The sequence below is a fragment of the Salvelinus sp. IW2-2015 genome, unplaced genomic scaffold (genome assembly GCF_002910315.2).
Source record: "Salvelinus sp. IW2-2015 unplaced genomic scaffold, ASM291031v2 Un_scaffold1845, whole genome shotgun sequence".
NCBI classification, from domain to species: Eukaryota; Metazoa; Chordata; class Actinopteri; order Salmoniformes; family Salmonidae; genus Salvelinus; species Salvelinus sp. IW2-2015.
The window spans coordinates 74,256-85,554 of record NW_019943212.1 but is presented as its reverse complement, the minus strand read 5'-3'; the positions used below and the strand labels follow the sequence as shown (position 1 = coordinate 85,554).

The 11,299-nt window shown below is 42.5% G+C and overlaps 1 protein-coding gene, 1 long non-coding RNA gene and 1 other non-coding gene across 4 annotated transcripts in view; all 3 read right to left on the bottom strand.

Annotated features, from left to right (window-relative positions):
* LOC112072164 (phospholipase B-like 1) overlaps window positions 1–1,756 on the bottom strand; it is a 4,327-nt gene extending 2,571 nt beyond the window's left edge. The window contains exons 1-4 of the mRNA XM_070439678.1: window positions 1,519–1,756; window positions 640–862; window positions 474–557; window positions 217–358 (exon numbers count right to left, since the gene is read on the bottom strand). Coding sequence (XP_070295779.1) covers window positions 217–358; window positions 474–557; window positions 640–862; window positions 1,519–1,579 — 510 coding nt within the window. The 5' untranslated portion in view covers window positions 1,580–1,756. The remainder of the gene's footprint in view (window positions 1–216; window positions 359–473; window positions 558–639; window positions 863–1,518) is intronic.
* Window positions 1,757–5,868: 4,112 nt separating this feature from the next.
* On the bottom strand, window positions 5,869–6,596 carry LOC139024753 (uncharacterized). 2 transcript variants are annotated; one of them, XR_011476115.1, is made up of 4 exons: window positions 6,396–6,596; window positions 6,155–6,327; window positions 6,043–6,078; window positions 5,869–5,946 (listed from the first exon to the last, which is right to left on the bottom strand). It is a non-coding gene; the product is annotated as an uncharacterized lncRNA (long non-coding RNA). The 2 variants fall into 2 exon arrangements; XR_011476114.1 differs by lacking the exon at window positions 5,869–5,946 and having other exon boundaries at window positions 5,986–6,078.
* A 1,368-nt stretch (window positions 6,597–7,964) lies between these two features.
* On the bottom strand, window positions 7,965–8,037 carry trnar-ccu (transfer RNA arginine (anticodon CCU)). The gene has a single exon. It is a non-coding gene; the product is annotated as a tRNA-Arg (tRNA).
* Between the last annotated feature and the right edge of the window lie 3,262 nt (window positions 8,038–11,299).

Here is an 11,299-nt window from a genome sequence, read left to right as displayed (position 1 = left end):
GGGCCAAGATATTTCGTCGGGACCAGGCTGAGAGTTAGGACCTGGACTCCCTCAAACACATCATGAGAGTACAACGGTGGCGCCTACGTTCCTTGCTCTTTACCTTGGCTATTTCTTTTACTCTGTGTTAGTCTTTAGTTAGTTCCTTTAGTTAATTTCCTCCCGACATCTCTCCAGCTCTCGAATCTATTGATCCATTCCTAGATATCAGCGCACCTCTTTCCCTTGTTTCTTGGCCCAGTGTGCGACCYCCGCCTGAAGTCCGTCCATCTGGGCCACTATGAAGCCAGTGTGGTGCCACAGAGGATCAGTGCTCCTGTTCAGTTTCACCTGCTCCCTGGTCCACGAGTCCTGCTTCCTGATAGAGCCAAGCACATTTCAAAACCCTCAAAGGACAGGATGCAGATCTGACCTGGCTTTTCACTATGGTTATTGGCCATCATCCCTGAGGATAAAAAACAAAAAACACTCACACCATGAAGCGCTCCACTGGACCTAAAACTTTGGGGTCCTTGATCAGCTGGGGATACATGTTGGCGTAGTGACTAATCATTTGCCTGATGAAAAACAAAATAAGATTAAACATGACAATGTCGATCAGAAATTGAATTGACATGCAACAATGCCCAAGGCACTTACGGTGCAGTGAGGAAGCCCTCTAGGTATCCCGCAAGGAAGTAGGTGACCTCATCATGCTCAAGGGTCTCCCCATACCCTGCACGGATCTCCAGTACACTCCAGCCCGTTTGAGAGAGGCTGTCATTGAGGTATCCATATGCATCCCCCTCTTTTTCTATCACTCCTTCTCTCAGTTGTACAGTCTTATGTGTAGCATCCCAGTACACTGTGGCTGCTTTCATCTCTGTAAAGCAGGCAATTACACATGTCAACTTTCAACAGAAACATTACAGAGTATTTTTTTCTATTGACATGATCAAATAAAAATGTATTGGTCGTGTACACAGATTTACAGATGTTAATCGCAAGTGCAGCAAAATATGTTTCTAGCTCCAAAAAGTTACAACAAAATATGTTTCTAGCTCCATTTGTGCAGTATAGCCAAAAAGTTACAACAAAATATGTTTCTAGCTCCATTTGTGCAGTANAATATGTTTCTAGCTCCATTTGTGCAGTATAGCCAAAAAGTTACAACAAAATATGTTTCTAGCTCCATTTGTGCAGTATAGCCAAAAAGTTACAAAAAAATATGAAATTAATCAGAACAAAAACAGGATGTCAGCTTTGGAATTTCCTGGGTTTATCGTTGATTTAAATAGATTCATTTCTGCATTTAATGGAACAAATTGTCTCGACCACAGTACAACCCTGCACGTTTCACTGTTAGTTTCACTATCTGAGATGTCAGCCTATTTCGTCTAGCCCACATGTAATCTCTTTCTTCTATGTCGGTAAACAAATTGTGACCCATCGCATTAATTTACTGTGCTTTGATTAGCGCATTCGCTGTGTATCCAAATACAGTTCACAAAATAACTTCGGCTACAATGTATCACCTACCATCAGCACTGGCGAAGGTCGCAGCAACATAGAAAAAAAACAAAAGACACAGCCTCTTCATTTCTGTTCGAAGTAAATACAGATCTTAAATGCGTGATTTACAGATATGAATGTTACCTGAATAAATCACACTATTCACAAAATAAAAACAGTAGGGAACTGAAAGTCTGGTTCAAGTTTATAGTTTCCTTATTGGTGGAGCCGGTGGGGAATTTATCACAAACGTGTTTTGAACAACATTAGCATGAGCAACAATAGTGGAATCAGTTATTTGCCTTCAAAAGAAAAGTTCCCTATTGAAACCGATGCAAACGGATCAAAATAGTGGAATCATACCACAATTGGATTAGATAGTGCTAAACAAGTTTGGAATGTTGTTTTATAAATTCAACAAAAGACAATTATTCGTTAATTTGACAAAAAAGTTAGTTGAAATTTCACTGCATATGTATTTGAATTCAGAATTGCATTGGGGGCATACTTATATGCACTGTACAGCAGTGGTGTAAAGTACTTAAGTAAAAATACTTTAAAGTACTACTTTAAGTAGTTTTTGGGATATCTGTACTTTACTTCACTATTCATATTTTTTACAACTTTTACTTTACTACATTCCTAAAGAAAATTATGTATTCTTTACTCGATACATTTCCCCTGACACCCAAAAGTACTAGTTACATTTTGAATGCTTAGCGGGACAGGAAAATGGTCCAATTCACGCACTTATGAAGACAACACATGGTCATCTCTACTTTCTCTGTTCTGGCGGACTCACTAAACACAAATGCATCATTTATAAATTATGTCTGAGTGTTGGAGTGTGCCCCTGGCTATCCGTACATTTTTTAAACAAGAAAATGGTGCTGTCTGCTTTGCATAATATGAGGAATTTCAAATTATTTCTACTTTTATTTTTGATACAACTTTTGATACTTAAGTATATTTAGAACCAAATACTTTTAGACTTTTACTCAAGTAGAATTTTACTGGGTGACGTTCACTTTTACTTGAGTAACTTTCTATTAAGGTATCTATACTTTTACTCAAGTATCACAATTGGGTACTTTTTCCACCACCGCTGTACAGCCTAACCTATGGATTGTGCACCCATGAAATGGGGTATCGGCCTACTCAGTGACACTCACAGAACACAACTATAGTTAAATAAAGGTTAAATAAAAACAACAAATATATATATTTTATTTTGTTTGTTGAGTTTACACAAATATTAGCGTCTTAGCTCTTATTGCAGGACTTTGACTGTGGGAATTCACCACGCTATTCAGCCTACTGTGTATATTTTTGGTGTGTAAACTCTTCACAGTTGCGTTCTGTGAGTTTCACTGAGTAGGCTGATACCCCATGTCTGGGTGCACAATCCATAGGTTAGGCTGTACAGTGCATAAACTGTATTTATGCCTTCAATCCAATTCTAATTTCAAATATATCCCAATTTATTTTTTTTCTTCTTCAAATTAACAAATAATTGTTTTGTTGAATTTATATAACAACATTCCAACTGTGTGTAGCATTATCTAGTCCAATTGTGGCATGTTTTCAGTATTTTTATCCGTTTGCATCCGTTACAATGACGGACTTTTATTTAAAAGACGAACCTGCCGATTCCACTATTGCTGCTCTCGGGAATGTTGTTCATGACACACACGTGAATTTATCTCGATTGGTTACCCTCCGTCTTGGATTTCTCACCAAATGCAAGATCCCATTGTATCAGCCTACAAAGTCAAACAAGTATACTCCACGAAGTCATTACAATATATGTACATACGTTACCAAATACATCATCCAGAATACGATTAATGATCGAATCATAACTTTATTATTGTGTTATTGACTGTATGTTTGTTAATGTGTAACTCTGTGTTGTTGTTTTTGTCGCACTGTTTTGCTTTATCTTGGCCAGGGGCCTGTTGCACAAAACTAGGATAAGGGATTAAGCCAGGATATCTTGGTGATCCTGGCTCAATTGATCCGTAATCCGGTTGCACTAAAGATGGATAGGGGGCAGGAGGATATGTTATGGTATAAATTACCATGGAGATTTATTCTGTGGAGCTAGCCTGCTCCAGACCAGGCTAAATTCCAGGATCTATTTAATCTCATCCCTAATGTCAGTCAGCAGTCACCACAAATGGAAACCAATAGTTATTTCACTGCTCACTATACATTGTTATCACATATAACTAGACCCACTGTTATTATTTAAACGTTTGTGATCATTAATTTCAATGATTTTGGATAAAAAATGATTTTTAGATGATGTTGCTATCATTAGATAATTCAGTTTCCCATAGACTATAAGGCTATATATAAAATGATAGAATATTAGGGCACAGAGGGGAAAAAACACAAGTCATAATATTGTAACCAGTTGTTTTAAAGGAGGACAGTTGTTAAAATGACAGATGTGGGGCATTTCGTGAAATTGTACTTCAGTATGGTTTCATAAACAAAGACATGCTGATGTGCCAGAATATTAAGTATCACATTGTCATAAGTATCAAAACTGTAACAACTATGTAGCTTTTCTGCAGAAAGAACCAGCTCATAAATGTATGACTTTATCCTTTTTCTTCAGTGTGGCCCTAGTACTCTGTCATATAAACAAATACACATTCCATATGAATATAAAACACAATGTGTAACATTATGTTCCTTTATTGAATAAGGACAAAACAAGCAGGTAAACCATCAGCTCCTTTCGAAACTGAAGTCACAGTGACTCTACAAGATGGAAAGCACAGAATCCAAGCATATTATACAAAATGATACATAACAATTCAAAGGTCTGTATATACACACCCTGCATGTCTGCACACTAAAATAAATGCGGACAAATCCATACACATCAACTGAACAGACAAATGAATGGATGCAGTAGCCTCCTGCAGCTTTATTACACACAGTATACCGCACAAACATCATAAGAGGCCAAATTCGTCAAAAAACGAACCCAAAAAAACCCAAATCCTCTGCCACGCAGGACATATTTAACCAAAATTGAAAGCAACATACTAACTAAAATAATTCAACCATATTGGTCCCTCAGCAGCCGACCACTGTCGTCATCAGGGAAGATTGCCGGATTGTCCCAGTCCATGGCTGGTGGCACTCTGGGGGCCTCTCCTTCCTCGGCAGGCCACATTGTGGAGGACAGCACAAGCCACAGTAATATCACATGCCCTAACAGGGCTGACCTTAATTTGTGAAGGCAGTGAAAGCGTGCCTTCAGGAGGCCAAAGGTCATTTCAACTCTGGTCTGGTCCTGGCATGGGCATGGTTGTAGGCCTGCTGTGCTTCCTGGGGGTCTGTGAAAGGTGTCAGGAGAAAAGGCTGGCAGCCAATCCCCCTGTCTCCAGCAACAACCAGAGAATTCACCTGTCAACACAAAATCTCATCATTCTACTCTCATAAACACAGTGATATTCTTGACACAGCCATGATGGTTATAATAGGGGTTGTGTGGCTTACCTTGTGTAGGCACTGATAGATTTAGAGGCCCGAAAGATTCTGGAGTCATGGACTGAGCCAGGCCATTTTGCCACAACATTGCTGATCACACAGTCAGCATTGCAGACCATCTGAAATCATAAGATGAGGAATATTACACCAATCAATGCACATCACTGGCAATGCAGAGTGTTCGTCAATGGACAATATCAAAAAGTTATGTTCACCTGAACATTAATGCTGTGAAAGGATTTCTATTCACAAATCGGCCTCATGGGCACTGAGGGGGCTTTTATCCTTATGTGTGTGCAGTCCACTGCACCAATGACATGGGGAAACCTGTCACACAAAGTAATGAGTATCCTACTATGTGTTAACAGTTGTCCTGTAATTTGTAGATCCTCTTACCTGCAATCCTATAGAACTCCTCTTTGATGTCACAGAGTCTTCTGTGGCCAGGGAAGGAGATGAAGACATCTGCTAATGCTTTGATAGCCAGACACACACTCCTTATTGTGCGGCAAATTGTGGCCTTGTTCAGCTGTTCTGCATCCCCACTGAGTACAGGAAGGCTCCACTAGCAAAAAAGCGCAAGGCCACACAAACCATTTGCTCCACACTCAGTGCATGGCTCCGTGCAGTGCGGTGCTTAATCCTGGACCCAGTAGTCTGCATAGATACCTGTGCCATCTGCAGAAAACCTGTATTTTTCATATAGATGGTCATCAGGGAAGGCCAGTGGGTCCACCGGTCCTGAAGACCCTTTCTCGCCTGAAGGCTCTCTCTCAGCACAAGTGCTTCTTCATCCACCACATCTCGCACGAATGGGCATGCATTGTCAGAGCAGAAAGGAACACACAATTTTGGGCCTTCATATAGGCTAGTGGCCACACCTGGTGCTGGGGGGTGGGCAAAAGAGGGCGATGCCTTATAACGATGACTTGGTTGTACTGATTGCTGGGAAATAAAAAAAACCTTAGAAAGATGCCACGTCCTGTGTGCTCACAATAAGAGCTCATATGTCATGGCTCACTTGACTTTACGAGAATATACCTAATTTTTATTTTGAGCTGTGTCATCTTCTTGGAGCTGGGGGAGGAAAGAAAAATAATGATTTACATTTGTGTTACAGTTAGCATCAGTGTACATTGAAGGCATATCTCACCTCCCTCTCAAGTTTTTTATTTCAAGGTCCAGTTTCCTAATTGTCCTCTTTTTATTTTCGGACTCCAGTGCAAGATTTTCCATCTTTTTCTTTTTGTACTGAATGTCTATGTCTGCCAGTTCTATTTGGCGCCGGAGGTGGTTGCCATACAACTTTCTGATAGCTTGTGAGCTCTGTGAACACAATACAATTAGCGCAGCTGGATTTTGGCAGGATGTGGTGTCCTTTTATTAATAGCCACTATGTTGCCAGGCTGGTTTTCCCACTGTATAGCATCTGGGTCCTGTAAAAGAAATTAGATTTTTTGATTTTGATGAGGACTCCTCACCATTGTAGAGTAAATAGTACTTTCACAGTCTTAACATGATACCTCATGCCTTCTGGAATCCAGAGAGATGGTCTCCTCCTCATCATCGTCTCCATCATGTGCTGTTGCTGCTGCACTGGGCCTTCACCCTATCAATTTAATCGGATTATATTGAAGCTAGTAGACAAGACATGCCAGGCCTACAGTATGCCTTTGATGGAGTACTCACTGGATCAGCATCGTCTGGTGCTTGTGCTGGTGGCTCTAACAGGAACCAGTGCTGCAACCAACAATAGTTAAGACCAGTATCAGTCTAATATCATATGACATGTCGAACAGTGCAGATAGTAAACCTCAGACATCAATTGTCATATGAATGTGGTTGTATCCCATGAGAATGGAAGGACATACCTGAATGAAGCGGGTGATCTTGGAGGAACCTATGCTCGTCTCTTCCCCCCAGCCCTCTCTAAGACGGGCCTGCCTTTATTTAGCTCCAAGGCCATGTCCTCTGCTGGGGTAAGGTCAGCCTTTGGTGACCACCACCCGTGCCTTGTCTGTGGGTATTCTTTTTCACTGCTAACAGTACAGACAATGTGTGAGCAGGCACTCTCGGGTACAATTATGCTTGTGCTTTGTTAAATATTAGTCAGGGACCATACCATTCTGCAGAATGTTCTTGTATTTGATTTTGACCTGCTGCCATGTCGTTTTGGCCCGTTCATGTTTAATCTCACACACACACACACACACACACATTTAATGGAGTCACACTGCAAAAAATTACTTGGTATTTTTGTCTTGTTTTCAAAAAAATATCAAAAATTTATCATAGCTTTATACAGTGTGATGAGTTACTTTTACACAATTTCACTCATATCTGCAGTGCATTTCAATTAAAAATTTACCGTTTCATAATTACAGTACAACTGCATTTTTGGAGATGTGAATTAAATATTTGAATTGTAATTGTGATGTTTCAGGCGAGCGGTGAGTGTGTATTGTGCACTACTTGCATTCAGGCGGTCTGCAATACTTTGCCACGCTTTTTCTCTTTGCTTTATACCTGTGGCGGTGTTGCCTTTCTTCTTAATTATATACTTTTTACCTCCTCGTATGCCTCCATGAGGTTTGTGCTTCCGACGGGGAAAAGTACGCGGCTCTAGTTGCCATGGTAAATCAGTTAATCTGTGATCTGTGGCGGGTCTATTTGAGTGAGCCGTGAGCGCGCACCTATCCAGGATTGGTTTCACCTGGCTTAATGAATCCGTGTCTGCTCATCCTGGCTTGGTCTTTGTGCAACCAATTAAGCCTGGACGCAACAATTGTTTTGGCTTCATTGAGCTCAGCTGAGTCATTTATCCCGGATGTCTTAATTCTACTTTTGTGCAACAGGCCCCAGGTCGCAGTTGTTCTCAACTGGCCTACCTGGTTAAATAAAGGTGAAATAAATTAAAAAAGAACTCCAATGAATGAAAAGGAAATTTGACGCAAAAAACAGTCCACCCCAGATGGGACTCGAACCCACAATCCCTGGCTTAGGAGGCCAGTGCCTTATCCATTAGGCCACTGGGGCGCATGCGAACCATGGGCGGGGAGGTGTTATTTTAAATGTACATGATAAGCAGATGCTATTGCGGGTGTAGCGAAATGTTTGTGCTTCTAGCTCTAAACAACAAATATATATATTTAACAAATTACATAACATATACCCAATACACACAACTCTAAGTAGGAATGAATTAATACTATATACATATATGGCCGAGCGATGTCAGAGCAAAATGGACTAAGATACAGTAGAACAGTATAGAATATAGTACATACATATAAGATGAGTAATGCAAGATATGTAAACATTATTAAGTGACTAAGATACCGTAGAAGGATAGAAAAGAGTATATACATATGAGATGAGTAATGCCAGACATTATTAAGTGACTAAGATACTGTAGAATAGCCTCTAGTGTGCTAGTGATGTAACAGTCGGCTGGCCTTGATATAGGAGCTGTTTTTCAGTCTCTCGGTCCCAGCTTTGATGCACCTGTACTGACCTCGCCTTCTGGATGATAGTAGGGTGAACAGGCAGTGGCTCGGGTAGTTGATGTCCTTGATGCTCTTTTTGGCCTTCCTGTGACATCGGGTGCTGTAGGTGTCCTGGAGGGCGGGTAGATTACCCCCGGTAATGCGTTGGGCAGACCGCACCACCCTCTGGAGAGCCTTGCGGTTGCGGGCGGTGCAATTGCTGTACCAGGCGGTGATACAGCCCAACAGGATGCTTTCAATTGTGCATCTGTAAAAGTTTGTGAGGGTTTTAGGTGACAAGACAGATTTCTTTAGCATCCTGGGGTTGAAGAGGCTCTGTTGTGCCGCCTTTACCACACTGTCTGTGCGGGCGGTCCATTTCAGTTTGTCAGTGATGTGTACACCAAGGAAATTGAAGCTTTCCACCTTCTCCACTAGGGTCCCGTCGATGTAGACAGGGGGTGCACCCTCTGCTGTTTCCTGAAGTCCACGATCATCTCCTTTGTTTTGTTGACGTTGAGTGAGAGGTTGTTTTCCAGGCACCACACTCCCAGAGCCCTCACCTCCTCCCTGTAGGCTGTCTCGTCATCATTGGTAATCAAGCCTACTACTGTTGTGTTGTCTGCAAACTTGATTTTTTCTATAATTATTTTTATTTCACCTTTATTTAACCAGGTAGGCTAGTTGAGAACAAGTTCTCATTTACAACTGCGACCTGGCCAAGATAAAGCATAGCAGTGTGAACAGACAACAACACAGAGTTACACATGGAGTAAATGTAACCGATGTGAAATGGCTAGCTAGGTAGCGGTGGTGCGCGCTAGCAGCCTTTCAGTCGGTGACGTCACGTGCTCTGAGACTTGAAGTAGTGGTTCCCCAAGAGCCGCGGCTTTTGTGGAGCGATGGGTAACGATGCTTCGTGGGTGACTGTTGTTGATGTGTGCAGAGGGTCCCTGGTTCGGGCGAGGGGACGCCATAAAGTTAAACTGTTACATTGATGCTGTTGACCCGGATCACTGGTTGCTGCGGAAAAGGAGGAGGTCGAAAGGGGGGTGAGTGTAAAGGATGTGAAATGGCTAGGAGTAATGATTGAAATACTATATACATATATGTGCCCGGGAAGACGCGATGTCCAGAGCAAAATGGATAAAGACTACAGTATGACTAGTGATAGAATAATAAGACATGACATATTAAGATCGAGAGTTAATATGGCAGACATATGTAAAAAAGTCATTATTAAAGCTGAATAAGAATAAGCCTGTAGAAGGAAATAAGATAAAGAAGTATCATACCACTATCAATGAATTGAGAGTAATTGCCAGACATGTTATTAAGTAGAGTCTAAAGACCTACTGTATGAAATTGGCCTCTAGTGTGGCTAGATGATGTTAACAGTTCGGGTCTGGGCACAGATATAGGAGCTGTTTTGTCACAGTCTTATGCGTCCATACAGCGGTTTTCCCAGCTTTTGGAATGCTACGCTGAAAGCTGTCTTTCGACGCCTCACAAGGTCTGTGCCTTCTGGCACGATCACTGGTTTGGTGCAATCAGCGTGAGTTTCGGGTAGTTGATGTCCTTGATGCTCTTTTTTGGCCTTTTCCGGGCCCTCGATGATCACCGGGCGTGCCTGAGTAGTTGTCCTGGGAGGCGGGTAGACTAGTAACCCTCCCCGTCTATAAGAGCGTGTGGGCAAACCGACCCCATGTCTCTGTTGGAAGAGCCCTTGCGGGGTCTGTTCGCGGCTGCGGCATGAGCAACAGTGCTAGAGCTACCTTCAGCTGCGGCTGAAAGCAAGCCTCTCAATCTATGCGATGCGGTGCGTAAATGTAGAGGAGCATCTGGCTAGGCCCACCTCGAGTAGAAAGTACCTTGAGTAGAAGCGGTTTCTTACGAGTGACAAGCACTCCTATATGCGGATCTGTTACGCGATGCGCGTCGCGGTTGGGTTGGAAGGGATGGCATCTTGGTCATGTGTCGCTGAACAGACCGAGCAACGTTATGTATACTCAAACCATGTCTTCGCGGTTCAATGCCCTTGCGGTCCGATTGTGAAGTTGTAGCAGGATGGGGTGTACCACTCACACAAAACGGAAAATTGACATCGATACAAAGGCTTTCCACCTTCTCGCCCACTAGGGTGCCCTGGGCTGATTGTATTCGACAGTGGGGCACCCTCTGCTGTTCCTGAAGTCCACGATCATCTCCTTTGTTTTGTTGACGTTGAGTGAGAGTTGTTTGTTTCAGGCACCACACTCCCAGAGCCCTCACCTCCTCCCTGTAGGCTGTCTCGTCATCATTGGTAATCAAGCCTACTACTGTTGTGTTGTCTGCAAACTTGATTTTTTCTATAATTATTTTTATTTCACCTTTATTTAACCAGGTAGGCTAGTTGAGAACAAGTTCTCATTTACAACTGCGACCTGGCCAAGATAAAGCATAGCAGTGTGAACAGACAACAACACAGAGTTACACATGGAGTAAATGTAACCGATGTGAAATGGCTAGCTAGGTAGCGGTGGTGCGCGCTAGCAGCCTTTCAGTCGGTGACGTCACGTGCTCTGAGACTTGAAGTAGTGGTTCCCCAAGAGCCGCGGCTTTTGTGGAGCGATGGGTAACGATGCTTCGTGGGTGACTGTGTTGATGTGTGCAGAGGGTCCCTGGTTCGGGCGAGGGGACGCCATAAAGTTAAACTGTTACTTGATGCTGTTGACCCGGATCACTGGTTGCTGCGGAAAAGGAGGAGGTCGAAAGGGGGTGAGTGTAAAGGATGTGAAATGGCTAGCTAGTTAGCGGTGGTGCGCGCTAATAGC